Source organism: Salmo salar, chromosome ssa14 (assembly GCF_905237065.1).
Source record: "Salmo salar chromosome ssa14, Ssal_v3.1, whole genome shotgun sequence".
Lineage (NCBI taxonomy): Eukaryota > Metazoa > Chordata > Actinopteri > Salmoniformes > Salmonidae > Salmo > Salmo salar.
In genome coordinates this window covers 21,587,896-21,603,723 of record NC_059455.1, presented here as the reverse complement: position 1 = coordinate 21,603,723, position 15,828 = coordinate 21,587,896, and the positions used below count along the sequence as shown (strand labels likewise).

At 40.6% G+C, this 15,828-nt stretch overlaps 2 protein-coding genes across 5 annotated transcripts in view; one reads left to right on the top strand and one right to left on the bottom strand.

Annotated features, from left to right (window-relative positions):
• Positions 1 to 1,147: 1,147 nt before the first annotated feature.
• Positions 1,148 to 12,850, bottom strand: nmnat2 (nicotinamide nucleotide adenylyltransferase 2). The gene is made up of 11 exons (XM_014140012.1): positions 12,601 to 12,850; positions 9,293 to 9,381; positions 8,532 to 8,599; positions 7,371 to 7,449; positions 4,240 to 4,369; positions 3,936 to 4,016; positions 3,769 to 3,813; positions 3,470 to 3,546; positions 3,006 to 3,107; positions 2,741 to 2,808; positions 1,148 to 2,222 (listed from the first exon to the last, which is right to left on the bottom strand). Exons 1-11 carry the CDS (start codon positions 12,683 to 12,685, stop codon positions 2,120 to 2,122), a joined length of 927 nt encoding a protein of 308 aa, XP_013995487.1. The 5' UTR covers positions 12,686 to 12,850; the 3' UTR covers positions 1,148 to 2,119.
• Positions 12,851 to 14,027: 1,177 nt separating this feature from the next.
• Positions 14,028 to 15,828, top strand: part of LOC106569064 (protein SMG7) — a 31,897-nt gene continuing 30,096 nt past the window's right edge. For 2 of the 4 annotated variants that reach the window (XM_014140007.2, XM_014140005.2), the window contains exon 1: positions 14,034 to 14,301. In XM_014140007.2, coding sequence (XP_013995482.1) covers positions 14,276 to 14,301 — 26 coding nt within the window. In that variant the 5' untranslated portion in view covers positions 14,034 to 14,275. Of the gene's footprint in view, positions 14,302 to 15,828 lie in introns of all 4 variants that reach the window. The other 2 variants (XM_014140006.2, XM_014140008.2) reach the window with 2 other exon arrangements.

Sequence of the window (15,828 nt, the reverse complement as noted above, 5' to 3'; positions counted from 1 at the left end):
ATACATTTTAGGATTTATGCTAGTCATTTTAAGCCATGCATGGTTTTTGATTGGCGGCAGACAAACTAATTCATCCTTTTTCTCTTATGAGTAATTGCCCCATCCATTTTTATGTGTGAGCTGCAATGAGTTGGTTATACTTTTACATTGAGCATACATCTCCATAGACCTTTGTTAATTGCTTGTGTGACAACATTTGACTGTCCTTATTTACAATGTCATTCATAAACATGATACCTTCCTTATACATTTTCTCCAAAACAATGCGTCTTTCCTCTATCAGTACGTTCGAGTTTAGCCATATTATTTTCTGTAATATTTGTTACGCCTCTTCTGGAGGATGAAATTGGAATTGTAACCAATTCTGTATGGCTTTAAACAGGGTTCCATTTACAAGCATTTCGCTACACTCGCATTAACATCTGCTACCCATGTGTGTGTGACCAATAACATTTCATTTGATTGTCAAATGGTTGGTTTTAATGGCAAAGAGCCCACTTTAGAACATTGGATGTGCCTCTCTTAGTAGCCTACTCAAAAACCATTTTGGATTTAGATATCATTTTGATATAATGGAGTCTTTAAGTGAGAGGTTTAATGCCTTAATATTAAATAGTTTTAACCCTCCAACTCATGTTTGTTTTCTAAATATGCCCGTTTTAACGTTTTCTGGCCATTCCAGATAAAATTAAATATTACTTTCGACACGACTTGAAAGTTGTCTATTGATAGTCTTGCATCATGTCAGACTTCTATGTTCTCCACAAGGCTGGAGAATGAGATTACTACATGGCAACTAGCACTTGTGTGTCTATTTCTTAAAAATCATGAACCATGAGATTTCCGGAAATAGTGGAATGTATTTTGCTTTTGCTTCATCGGCTATTAAAATTGAATAACCTAATAATCTTAGCCAAATGGACACATATAAAGCTACTGTAAATATGTATGCAACATGCTTTGGTCACAATTAAAGACACTTATTAAACCAAAATGTGCACACCCATTTACCCTTCCTTGCAGTAAGACTGTCTAAAGCAATGGTTACATACAATGCTCATTAAACTAAACTGTCAAAAGTGTCTTGGCCCTGACCATGCGGAGTTTCAGTAAGAAACTACTGATCAAAGGCTATGTCCCCACTTCCTTTGCAGTACAACATTAGAACACATTTATTTCAGATTGATGTTATTATGACAGAGTGTTATGTGCAAGGAGAGTGAGAGACTTGCATATGTGAATTCATCCCCAGGGCACATGAAATGCACTTCTACAGTTTGTGCTGTTGTTTTTTCCTCTATATGTAAAATAATCTAGCTACATAGCACACAGTAAGAAACAGGTTAATTGCGTGGTCATTTTCTTGGTGGCAAGCAGAAGAAACGTGTAAAATCCTTTGCACACAAAAATAAATCAACGTTCAAATCATTCTCTTATGTGCAAACAGATGTACATTTTGCATCAATGCCCACTGAAAACCAAACATTTAAGCATTGATATGCAGTCGCAGATACATTAATACAGATACTGTATATACAGTAGACTTGGAGTGAACAGAAAATGAAGTGAGAGGTGGGTACCCACTATATGTTAGTTTGTTTTGCAAACACTTTCACAACATATATCTATCTACAAAGTGAGTAAGTACTCATGCCAAAACAGAAACATTCTAACCATGCAGTCTAAAAACTGACAGATTTTAAGTCAACAGCAAAGGCCCAAATTCAATAGGTTACAATCTCTGCACCCTCTCTTAATGACACCAAGGCAGCATCCCAAATTGCACCCTATTCCCCATAAAGTGCACTATTGTTGACCGGGTCAAAAGTAGTGCACAGTAGGGAAAGTTAGGCTATTTGGGACACGGCCCAAAACCCCATCCTCCCTCTCCATCCCACCCGGCCGGCGCAGCCTACACAAAGTCAGTTGTGAAGGTGGTCCACACGTACACACAGCTCTCAGGCACCTCGCTGTACATCCACAGGTCAGATGAGTCACCATGATACAGTAAGAAGGGATATGAATATCTTTAAATGGAAAAGCAGTAGCTCAAGAGGAGTATACGTTTCACATGAAAGACAGACAGGGACAATATGCCAGCAGGCCGGAGCAGTAGTTCCTATCCAGATGCATTGATGTAGAGCTGACTCTGCAGGATGTAGTCGATGACTGGCTGGTTCAGGTAGTCCACCACATGGCCGTCACCATGCTGCAGGGCCAGTCTGAGGGAAGGGAACAGCCATAGAATTACAATGATTCTAATGTTCTACGGGAACGGCTTGGTTCAACTTCTAGGGGCGGTTTCTTGGACACAGACTAAGCCTAGTCCTGGACTAAAAGGCAAGCCTAATGGAGAATCTTCATTGAAATAGCTTTCTTGTTTAGGACTAGGCTGAATCTGTGTTTGGGAAACTGCCCCCTAATGTTTAGCAAATGTTGTGGTTACACCCAAGAGACACTAAACAGCAACCAAAGTGGTACATTAAGAGACATCCATATTTGTGAAAAATAAGGGCTGTTAGGGCTGTTCTTCTGCACGACGCAACGCGGAGTGCCTGGATATACAGTAGCCCTTAGCTGTGGTATATTGGCCATATACTACAAACCCCCGAGGTACCTTATTGCTATTATAAACTGGTTACCAACGTAATTAGAGCAGTAAAATGCATGTTTTGTCATGCCCTTGGTCAGCCAATCAGCATTCAGGGCTCGAACCACCCAGTTTATAATTCACACTAACCTGCTCTTGGTTGAACTGACAATGGACATAGGGTGGTTGGCATCATCTTTGACGACAGTGATGTTATCCTGGAAAAAAACCAAAGAGAGCATCTTTTACACATTATACAATTAATACATTGACATTTATAATTATCTACGGTACAGAGTTGATTATATGTTAATACATTAACATAATAAGCTTCTTACAGATTACATTATCAGGCTTATTGGTTTTCTACTTTTCACCAAGCTCATGACTCATACGCTCACAGTGTAGATATTACCTTGTACTTGCGCAGCACAGAGGAATGGTTCATTATCCTTTCTGTATCAACTCCGTCCCGAGGCACAACAACAATCCCAAAGTCTCCCACAATCACCTCCATCTGCAAACCATTTGTATGACACATTGCAGTATTGCCTTACAAATGCTAATGAAATGGGTGACTGTAATAGTTTTGGTAAAGTAGCTTGGATGCAGCATTATGCTCATTAGGGTATTAAATCACTTGCATTCATGCCTCTAAGTGGACACTGGATAGATTCAAATGTCGTCCTTATTTAAAACTATTCGTCTTGCAGTGTCTCCTTTGACCTCTACAGGTCTACCTATGTCTGCTTTAATATAACTTTAGCGCATGCCAATAGACAAGTATGTATTCTATGCAAAGTATGAACATAATTCTTCTGTGAATGAGTCTCACAACAGACCTAAGAAGATGGGGAAGAGAAAGAACGAGGGGCTTACATCACTGTCTTTCCATAGGCCAGGGATGCAGAATGACTCCAGAAGATCACTGCCACATAGGAGCAAGATGCGCAACTCTGCACAATAGAGAGGGATACAGAAATTAGACACCCAATAAACAAAGAGTTGGATAAGATAACTTCCTGTTCAATGATTCGATAATGAAGAAAGTTCTTATGGTTTGTTGAGGGAAAATCGAATGACCTAAGCAAAAGCTTTTGTATTCTGATGATATACAGACTGTATGCAATATTGGTAATACATAAATCTTATGGAGACATAAAAGAGTGTTAACTCACCAATTTCCTCATATCGCATTGCAGTGCCAAGGTTGGCATTTTCATCTTTTGAGATAAAATAAAAAAGATACAAGAAAAAGTTATAATTTAATTCATCAATCATTGTGAACTTACTATACACTTAGAAATGTATGTTTTTCAGGAAGTTGCTTGTGTAGCCTACTTACCTACAAAGGTGAAACGGTCAATGTGGGGGCGAACACAGCAAATTTTACCCAAGCTCTCACTCATCTTCCCCCACAGCTTAACTGTTTAGATATATGGAAGAAACATCCAACATTTTCTAGCAGCAAATTACATCCATTGAAAAATGTTTACAGACCAGACAATTCATTTCTTGGTACATTATAACAAAGTTTCCTCTTTTCCATCAATCATACATTTTCAAGATATTAGACCTAGATTCTCATCCTAATCGAAATGACATAAATGTTATCTCAAATACGTTTGTGTATGTACACCATCACTCACTGGCAGTGGGCTTGTTGTTCACTGTGTTGTGGTTCTGATAGATGGCAGTCTGAGTCGTATTCTGTGGTTGGCCGATCACTGGAGTTGTGGACGGTGTGTTCACATTGGATAGAATACACCCTGTGACTCTCTGTGGACAGGAAAACACCTGAATTTACATTTTCAGTCCCAGAGAATTGCATTTGGGCCAGCTTAGGTCAGCAGCACAAACAGATTGACTACATTCTAATGGAAGGATTGGATTTGTCACATACTACCAACATGATATAATTGAAAAGTGTCAATCTGGTAGGTCTGTAGCAAAAAGAAACACATCAAAGAAACATGACGCGTATGTGTATACATTATGTTCAATTGGGGGAAGATTAGTGTCACAATATTGATGCCTACGGATAAGCGCCAAAGCTCTCTCTCTCGCTCCCTCTCGCTCACTCTCGCTCACTCTCGCTCACTCTCGCTCTCTCTCTCTCTGCCTCCCTCTGTCTCTCTCTCTACCTCCTCTTTATTCCCTCTCCTCTTCTCTCTCTCCCTCCCTTCTTTCACCCCTCCACCATCTCCCCCTCCTCTCTCTCTCTCCCCACCCTCTCTCCCCCTCCTCTTCATCTCTCTCTTCTCTCCCCCTCCCTTCCTCTCGCTCTTTCTCTCTCTCTCTGTCTACCTCCTTATATCCCTCATCCTTCTCTTTGCTCTCCATCTCCCTCTTTCCCTCTCTCTCTCTTCTATTTATTATTTTCCTCTCTCTCTCGTCTCTTTCCCTATCCCCGACTCTCTCTCTCTTTCTCCCTTCTCTCTCTCTCTCTCTCTTTCTCTCGTCTCTTTCGCTATCCCCGACGCTCTCTCTCCTCTCTCTCTCTTTCTCTCTCTCCTCTCTCTCTCTATTCTCTAATCCCTTTTCCATCTCCCCCTTCTCTCTCTTCCTCCCTCCTACTCTTTCTCTCTATTTGCCTCCTTTTCTCTCTCTATCTCTTCTTTATCCCACCTCCTTAACTTCTCTATCCCTCCCCCTTCTTTCACCCCCCCTCTCTCTTTCTCTCTCCTCTCTCCCACCTCCACCTCTCGCTCCTCTCTCCCACCTCCACAGACTAGATATTGACACATAGATATTGACACATAAGTCAATACATTGCATTCAAGGCAAAAAAGTTGGTGATAAATTAGAAATGTGTAATTTGGTGAAAGACAGGCAGACTGACAGACAGACTTATACACTCACAGGCAGATAGACCCTCTGGTACTGCAAGACCATTGTGTCCAATGGAGGTCAAAAATCTGTCGTTCTGCCCCTGAGCAAGGCAGTTAACCCACTGTTCCCCGGGCGCCGAAGACGTGGATGTCGATTAAGGCAGCCCCCCGCACCTCTCTGATTCAGAGGGGTTGGGTTAAATGCGGAAGACACATTTCAGTTGAATACATTCAGTTGGACTGAATAGGTATCCCTTTTCCCCTTTCCCCAATTTAGTAACTTCCTATAATAGCAGGACGCTGAAATTCAATATACGGCCTCCTGGGGTCACTTGCCCCAGTTTAAATGCCCCAGTTTCAAGCTTTGACATTAAAAACTGACTGTTTTACAGAGGCTAGAATGCAGTATTTTTGTGTAACTACAGGGTGAGTATAAAGGACCATCTTGAGGATGAATTAAGCCACTTCCCGTTGCCATAGGAAGCTGAACCTCATCATGTAAGGTCGCGATCGGTTGTCTGCAAGGATGGTTAGCTAGCTCAATACCAGTCCACGGGGGCATCATGGTTATGTAATGGCTGAACATAATGTTTTTCTATGGAAAAAAGCCGTGTTCTCTGTGGGACGAAGTTTTCACTGTGAAGAGTTCATTTCACATGGTCAGGTGTAGGCTTGCGTTCATCGGAAGTGTCTGCTGAACTATCCCATATGTGAATTGTGTTTCTAGCCTCAATCATTCTAACAATGTCAATCAAAAGCACCTTAACTCTAGGAATTGTACACATTTGTGACCGGGCGACTGTTATCACCCGGCATATGAAATTTGAAGTAAATCGGCACAAAATTATTTTGGACCTCCATTGGACACAATGTTCTTGCAATACTCTATCTGTCTGTCTGTGAGTGTCTGTCTGTCTGTTTGTCTGTCTGTGAGTGTGTCTGTCTGTCTGAGTCTTTCACCAAATTACACATTTCAAATTTAGCACCAATGTTCTTGCTATATAGAATAGAGATAGATAGAGTCGGAAGGAGAGCGAGAGAGAGAATGAGGGAGAGAAGAGGGAGAATGAGAGAGATAGAAGACAAAAAGAGAGAGAGGGAGGGAATGGTAGTGGATGGAGGGGGGAAATAAGGGGTAGGGGTTAGAAGAAAAGGAAAGGGGATAAAGATGAGGCAGAGGGAGGGAGGGAGGGAGGGAGGGAATGAGGGAGGGAGGGAAACCAGCAGACATGAACGCAATTGACTTATGTGTCAACTATTTGATATATATCTATGCATCAATCTTATTGAAAGTAATGTATTCCCTTGGGCATCAAGACCCTGAAGCTTATCTCGAGGCATCAATATTGTGACACTAATCCCCCCCATTGAATGCAATGTATGTACTTAGGCATCGTGTAACTGATGCTTAACTCTAGGCATCAATACCGTGACACTAATTTTCCCCCCATTAAATGCAATGTATTCACTTAGGCATCGTGTATCTGATGTTTAACTCTAGGCATCAATATTGTGACACTAATTCCCCTAGTGAATGCAATGTATTCACATAAACCAGATTGACGCTTTTCTGCTGATACCAGGCTGATACTACAGTAGATGTTTGAAAAGAACGTAATATGTTGGTGCCATTTAAACAATCCCATCATACAGTAAAGGTACAGGTCATTTATAAAAACAGTTCAAATTGCTCTTAGCCCTTATACATACTTCCACTACGCATGTCAACTAGCCAGTGGGCCGCGCATTAATTCAACATCTATGAGTAAATTCCATACACAGTAACTGATGCATTTAGTGTAGGCTACCTTGAACTCTCTTCTCTCTGATCTACCACATATTTTATCAAATTGCTCTTGATATTATCCTTCACTGCCAAATGTACAGCTCATGCAATACAGTGTGGTCTGAGTAACCGTAGCCAGTCATTATTCCATGGCCTGGCTTACCTTCATGAGGTCACGATGATGCTCCAGCACACTGCATGTAGTCTGCCATGTGTCCTGGTAGCACTCCCAGGGATCCACTCTGCAGGAAAATGACACATGATAGATTAACAGCGGTGTAATCCTGGGCCTGTATTCATAAAGCGTCTCAGAGAAGAAGTCCTGATCTAGGATCAGGTCCCCCCTGTCCATTCATCATAATCCCCAGTTCACCTGGCCGTGCTGCTGCTCCAGTTCCAACTGTTCTGCCTGCAGCTATGGAACCCTGACCTGTTCACCGGACGTGCTACCTGTCCCAGACCTGTTGTCCCAGACCTGCTGGAACCCTGACCTATTCACCGGACGTGCTACCTGTCCCAGACCTGCTGTTTTCAACTCTCTAGAGACAGCAGGAGCGGTAGAGATACTCTCAAAGATCGGCTATGAAAAAGCCAACTGACACTTACTCTTGTGTTACTGACTTGTTGCACCCTCGACAACTACTATGATTATTATTATTTGACCATGCTGGTCATTTATGAACATTTGAACATCTAGGCCATGTGCTGTTATAATCTCCACCCGGCACAGCCAGAAGAGGACTGGCCACCCCTCATAGCCTCGTTCCTCTCTAGGTTTCTTCCTAGGTTTTGGCCTTTCTAGGGAGTTTTTCCTAGCCACCGTGCTTCTACACCTGCATTGCTTGCTGTTTGGGGTTTTAGGCTGGGTTTCTGTACAGCACTTTGTGATATCAGCTGATGTAAGAAGGGCTATATAAATAAATTTGATTTGATTTGATTTGATCATAATCTAAAAGGCAAACTGATCCTAGATCAGCACTCCTACTCACGCTTTATGAATACGGGCACTGATCTCTATCCTTCTCATTAGCAGGATAATAGGACTGATGATATTGCACATCTGCTAAATACCTCACACACTGTGTTTTGTTAATGACATTGCCAGAAACACATCCTGTCTCAAGGGACTAATAGAGGCCATTCAAGATACTTACTGCCAATCAAGATTCACTTGGTCTACATCCCAAATGGCACCCTATTCCCTAGTACACAACCTTTGTCTAGGGCCCATAGGGTTCTGGTCAAAAGTAGTGCACAATGTAGGGAATAAGGTGTCATTTGGACGCAATCTTGTTGTTCTGATTGGATATATCCACTGACTCACCTGATCCAGTCAGAGGACTGGACTGCCAGCTGACACATGGTGAGACGATGTCTGCTGGGGACTAGACCCTGTGAACACACAGGGGATCGATAAGCTGCTGACATTGTGTTCGTTGTATGCATCCCAAATTGCACCCTACTCCCTATATAGTGCAATATTTTGGGAATAAGGTGCCATTTGTGATGCAGGCATTGTGTTCATTCTCTCTATTGTGTGCCTCTTCATGGTAATCGACTGGTTTTACATGTTTTATCTATGAGGAACATATATTTGTGGAAAATGGCTGAAGATGACATTCTATAGCTGATGTCAATCATTTGTGCAACCACAACAATGATAACATAGTAATCCAATCCTCATTCGTGCTAGAGACACAATGATGAAAGAAATGCACAGAAGATTCATGATCTGACTGAAACAGCGTTTCTCTTACATTTATTATTCATGTTTTCTGTTTCTTATAGAGAGAGAAACTGGGACAAGCTTTTAATTTATTCCAGAAACGGCTTGGGAGAATAGATGACGATAGAATTAGAGGTGGCTTATATAATCTGAATGCAGCAACAACACCTACACAGGAGGACCACCCAAAGCAATCACTCATTCATAAAAATAACCCCCAGTTCATTTTCTCTAAATTGCACTCCTGTCACTCAAATCAGATAATTGGTTTGAGGTAGTTGTTTGTTAGTTAATCAAACAAATCCACTTTGTAGATACCAAACAAAGCAGTCTGTGAAAATACTGTAAGAAGTTCGTACCGGTTTGCCATAGGAGTCATGTACAGGAGAGATGATGCCCCCAATCACAATGAACTTCCCTGTTTTGTGCAGGTATTCTTTGGCTTTCTCTGTGAAGCAGATGCAGTACATACTTGTCAACATACTTATTATAGTTCATAGTGTGCACAACATTACAGTTTTAATCAGCTAACCTGTGTCTTATTGTCTGCCATCAGCTAAATGTTTCCAATTCTGTCATGAGAAGTTTGGTCACTGAATTTCTGCTTGTAATAAACAGTCTATAACGGTGTTGTCATTCATTCATTCATTCATTCATTCATTCATTCATTCATTCATTCATTCATTCATTCATTCATTCATTCATTCATTCATTCATTCATTCATTCATTCATAAACTGTTTTCCACAGGGCACTACTGTGAATCAACCTTATGTGTTGCTGAATATTTTGCTTAGTTACAGTACAAAAATAAATTAACCCTGACTCGCCAGTGGATCTGTGCAAATTACAATTTTTACAGTTCATCTCCAGGGAAACAGATCAAAGAATTCCAGAAGCCTTTTTCAGCCTTTTTTAAATTGAAGTTGATTGATGAGGACTTTTTGTTTCGACCACAGGGCAAGCATTCATCTATTCATTCTGTTGTTGTTGTGGAGTTACTGCCTGCATGCCACCAATAGAGAAACTCATTGTTTCAGCCCTCTTCAAGCCTGTATGTGAATGTGGAAACCTACTGGAGCCTATGTGTTGCAAGTCATCAGCTCAGCTCAAAGTGTGTGATGTACAGTGCCTGTGTAAATTGACCAGAGCCATTATAGATGTAGAGTCATAAACATCAATATGATTAGAAAATGCATTATTTATTAAGGAAGAGAGGGTAAACTCATAGAAAAGAAGGTGCTATTTAGAACCTAAAGGGGTAATTTGGCTGTCCCCATAGGATAACCCTTTGAAGAACCCTTTTTGGATCCAGGAAGAACCACTGAGGTTCCCTTTACACAGAGGGTTCTACATGAAACCCAAAAGGGTTCTACCTGGAACCCAAAATGGTTCTGCTATGGGGACAGCCAAAGAACCCTTTAGGAACCTTTTTTTTGTGTATGAGATAGAAAGTTAAGAACATGGGAACACTAGTGTATGATTTGAGGAGAGTGTTAATGAGAAAATAAAAGAAAATAGAATCGTTTGGGGTTGTCCTTCAAAGCAGATGGTTTGGGGGCAAATAATGAACTCAAGGACTGCGTTCCAAATGGCACCCTATATAGTGCATTACTTTTGAAAGTACATTCTTAGAAAAAAGGGTTCCAGGTAGAACACTTTTTGGTTGCAGGTAGAATCCTTTTGGGTTCCATGTAGAACACTCTGTGGAAAGGTTTCTCTGTGGAACCCAAAAGTGTTCTACCTAGAAACAACAAGGGTTATTCAAAGGGTTCTCCTATGGGGACAGCCAAATAACCCTTTTAGATTCTAGAAAGAAAAAAAGGTGCTAAGAGTGTAGTGCACTATATATGGAATAGGGTGCCATTTGGAACATAGCCAAGTGTTCTACTAGTGAAGACATGCAACTTTGAATGAGGTATTAATGAGCTACATGCCCCCACCATTACCATCTCAAGAGAAGAATCGCAATCCTTCTTAACAATGACTTACAACATAGATGAAACTGAATCAATATCGAAAATGTATGATGATCTGAGACCATCCATACGTTTTTATATTCTGTAGTCTTAGTCCATGATACATGCATTTGTCTGCTTCTTCACTTTCTGTTGTTTCATGTAATCCCTTTATGAGTCAGAAGGGCTCACTGGGGGAGTTTCCATTCCACTCGTGTGCAGCTAGAGTACTTTCCTTTTTCTATAACAGCCACTGGTTTGGAAAATAGGTCATGGAAAAATTGATGTTTTTTCCCTCTGCCTCATGATATTCCAGGTTCACTCACTACTGCTGCAGCATAATCATTTCACTCACTCTATTCTAATGACTATCTCTTAGGATTTAGTCATTTTCAGGGTACTAGCCTATGGTGCACCCTCATATTCCTGATTTTGGATGACAGTATTTTTAACTCCCTTTCATATAAATTGTTTTCCTCCATTAGAGGTGCATTCATTTTATAGCATATAGCCATTACTATATATTGATGGGCAAGATAGCTTATGTGTATTATAAAATACAATGCTTTACTAGTTCTACTGTGATTGTTTTCATCAATATACTGATGCATTTGGCTGGCTGTTGAAATGTGATCTCCCTACTTGTAGCATTGTGCCATTACTGAATAGTGTGTAGAATCAGTAATGTTTCAGGTAACAAGAAAACCATAATATTTTCCTAAGTGATAAGCCATGATGAAATAGTCCACAGTTATTTAATTGATTAAATGTCAGTTGAAAACTGACAACAGTTAAGGCAAAGACAACAATGCATTTGCCTTCATTAACTATTCAAATTGTATGTCAGCAGTAAAAGAGCATTAAAAAGAAGGGATGTACAGGACAACAATAATGTCAAAAAGGAGAAAATATTTAGTCATGAGATATAGATTTGCCTGTGTTTTCTTGCCATTTTGCTGCATTTCCATTAATTGGTGAATACCTGTTGTGTTTTAGCTCATTATTTTACATTATTGCTCGCCTGCACAGAAAGATTGTTTGCTATTGTGATTTGAGATACGATTTCTCATTCATTATAAGTGACGCAGTATCTGCTAACAGGCAACCAATGCTCAAACATGCTGAATAGGCTCCTTGTGTCCAGTGGCTCAACATCCGTATACATGCTGCATTTATATCTCAAACTAGCCTAGCCTGCTCTTTCAAGTCCATTTGCTGTCGTTTTCAGGGCTGGTCGGCCTATGCAGCATACACCTACGTAGGCTACACTGAAATGATACATACTGTTCGCTCAATATAGCTGTAGAGGATAATATAAACCTGTAGATTTAATGGTTCTGTTGTTAATTCATGTCATTCATACGTGGTGTTCAGAAACAGAGAGTGAAATAAAGACCCCCAACTGAAATTACAATGATTACACCATTAACTTAATTCTGACATAATCACAGTTCCGTCACTGAGGCCGTAGCCCACTTCAGCACCTCCCTCATGGACAGCGAATACCAATAAAGGTCTATGGCAAAAGACCAACCCAACAACACCACGCAATTCTGACATTATAATGCTGGTTAATTAGGTTAATTTCCATGCTAACCTACTGTAGACTGCCATACGCCTTGTCCTTTTTAAACATATCTCCTACCCACAACATCTGGAGAACAAAACATATCTTTAAAATATACAGAAGAGCGCGTAGGTAATGCTTACCAAACATATGAATGTGTCCTTTAGTGATGGGGTTAAAACTTCCACATGACAGCAATATAACGTGCGTTTTAGTGTTCTCCGTCATGATATGACTAGATATTCTTTTTTTTCTGCAACTACCGATTTGTTCTCCTTTGTTTTGCTATTAAGCGAGCGCAGAGAGAGAGGCAAGGTTCATTTGGATGCGGCAGTATCCCAGTATCCTCGCAGGATACAGAGCGTCACTGCCCTCTATATTAAAGGCACAGGATCAAAGGCACTCACAGTTCAGAAAATCTGAACATGTATGATTTTACAATACAATTTAAACAATAGATAGGCCACATACGTTGGCTTTTATTATATACTTCGTGCGGCAAGTAAATCAGAAAGAAAAATATATAAAAATGTTGGTAATAAAACTTTTAAAGTATTTACAAGAAACAACAGACAAGATTACCAGCACTTTCCGGCCTGAGCCCTTCCAATTTTATCACTGTTTCTATTGTCCGTGTCCTATTTCTACACGTCTAGATGAAGGAGATGTGTCACCACCTACTGAATGTGCTGAACTCTAAAATACCCTACCCTTTTGTCAGAATATTTGTATTACTAATTGAGTTTATGTTAATTGGTTATATACTGAAATCATTATTTTTGATCTCATAGTCGTAGTTTAGCCTCCCTGTATGTGAGCGTAGGCCACCGTTTTCTCTGTAAACATGTCTTGTCTTGGGCGCCTTGGTGGTGTGCTTGGCTCATAACAGCAGTGTAGCTGGTTCAAACCCAATTCTGGCTATTCCGAATTCGATTTGCCCCTTAATTGCTACACTAGTGGCGAAGGTGGGGGATAATCCCGCTGCCTTTGTTGGAAGTACCCCTGTTTGCATTGGCGTTGGCTTGTGCAGTATTGCAACCTTCATGTTGTAAACGAGCATAGCTATATTTGCCAAGAGCTCTGGATCTTTAATGCAGTGATGCTTAAAAAATGGTCTCAGCTTGTTAAATAGACAATGGAACTACTGTACATTGTCTGGGTGATCCCATTCTAGTAGCAAATGAATTTGGATAATTGTTCTTAACCTGACCAAAGCAATGAGGTCAGACTGTATATATTATTATAAACTGGGTGGTTCGAGCCCTGAATGCTGATTGGCTGACAGCCGTGGTATATCAGAACGTACCAGGGTATGACAAAACATGTATTTTTACTGCTCTAAAGACGTTGGTAACCAGCTATAAGGCACCTCGGGCGTTTGTGGTATATGCCGAACGGCTGTATCCAGGCACTCCGCGTTGCGTGACCGTTTAGCTGGGTATATTCGCGTGGTATATTCGCCATTTACCACGCCCCCTCGGACCTTATTGCTGAATTGTAAATCAGAGTGTGTGGATGAGAAAGTGAGACATCCCACTCGCTCGTTTTCTCTGGTTCAAATAGAGACATTTTACATTTACAATGAACTAAGCAGATCAGATACAGCTGCCACCACTTCAGCAGACCTAAACTGTGACAACTTTTTCTATGGTAAAACGCGTGAGTGGGACATCTTAATTTATCCCCTATCTTTGCTATAGCACCCTCTATCTTCGTGTGTACACAGGGCCGGTGGCTCTGCTTGTGTCGAACAATATGGCGCCGGGAGTAGCTTTTGCTTCTGGACCAATCGTTGTCTAAAGACCCTTATCGGGCAGGATGAACCTCTGCGGCCAATACTTAAGGTGAATGTGAAAGTGTTTTTTATGTATTAAATTGTATTGTTTCTTACTTACTGCTTCAAATCGTATATGTGCTATCGCCGTAATTTGGCATGCTAGCTTAGTTAGCAACGCACAACAAGAAGCCAAGCATGTTCGATAAGTGTGACTGAGTAGGGCCAGTTATTTAGCTAGGTATCTAACTGTAGATAGCTATGGCTGTTTGTTGCCGCTGGCTACTGTATGCAGTTAACGTTAGTTAGCTTGGATGGCTAGCTAACTTAAAATGACTAGCTAAACTAGTTTGATACGTTAACAGGTTTGCGAGCCATACTAACCACTGTGGGTATTTTCCTAGCGAAATAAAATGCCAACGTTTGTCATGTGTCGTGAACAAAATTAATACGTAGATAATTAATTTACTTTAACTACATAACTAGCTAGTTCTCGAGCGCGTTAACTAACTCGCCTAATAATGTCAAACTGGTTTAACCATAACATTAGTTTATACAGCCCTCCTGCCCTTTTTTTGTAGCTAGCATTAGCTAGCTAGCCTGCTGTGCTGGCCATGTCGTTTCTAGTTTGGTTTATAATGAATGTCTGACTGAGTCCGGATATCTACCATTAACTAAATTGGATAACAAACACATTGAGGTTTCGCCCATTCGTGATTTTTGGAAGTAAGTTATTATTTCCAGCAAGTCACTGCAGTGAACCTTTCTGTCCACGTTAACGTTACTTGCTAACAATATTCAAAACATGGCTAGCTAAATGGGCCTTAGCATTAGTAAAACGCTAGGCGACGTTAGCTACCTTCCCATCTGAGTGTTATTGGATTAACCATACAGGGATGATTTAAATCAAAGAAGTAAAGGCAGCAAGCCAAATATAACCAAAGATGCACCTTCTCTAGTCCATGGTATAGCTAACGTAGCCACAATCGTTGGCTGTCGCTAGATGACATTTGGTAAACATGCATTCCAGTTAGGCCTGTTTGAGCGCGAGCTTGCTAGATTGACACTAAACTGTGTATGTCTAACGAAATTAAACTAACAAGTTTCTGTTTTAATGATCATATGCAGCTACTTTATTTCAGAGGGGAATAGAGAATAATGGGATGTCATAACAAATCGTGCTTTGGCAAGCAAACCAAAATAAACACTGCACCTGCCACACTGGTAGCGCGAGCCCTGTCTATTCTTTTCTAGTCCAACCTGGTGGAAGATATCAGGATAACGACAGTAACGTCAATATATGGTCAATATTGATTATTTTACGAAATACCAGTAATCATTTCTCATTTGAAAGCATAGCAATCCAATAAATCTGTGTTTGAGTCTATTGGCACAATGGAATTCGCTGTAGTGAGAGGTAGGCTATTGCATAAGAGGACAATTTATGTTTGCTAGCAAATAGTGCTGTTACCATTTGCATTCATAGTTGCTGTAGTTTTTAGCCAATCTCTTTCCAGCATGTCAAAGGAATACAATCTTCTGTTACATGTTTTGATTACATTGAGCAGTCAGTGGCAGCGGACAAACTTTAATCCCT

Bases quoted from the DNA above. Each gene is read 5' to 3' on its own strand.
- nmnat2 (XM_014140012.1), bottom strand. From the start codon at position 12,685: ATGACGGAGAACACTAAAACGCACGTTATATTGCTGTCATGTGGAAGT. The intron at 4,017-4,239 runs GTGAGTGATGGT...ATATCTAAACAG, and splicing joins GAACAACAAGCCCACTGCCA to TTAAGCTGTGGGGGAAGATG. The intron at 3,108-3,469 runs GTAAGCCCCTCG...AATGGTTTGCAG, and splicing joins GCCTATGGAAAGACAGTGAT to ATGGAGGTGATTGTGGGAGA.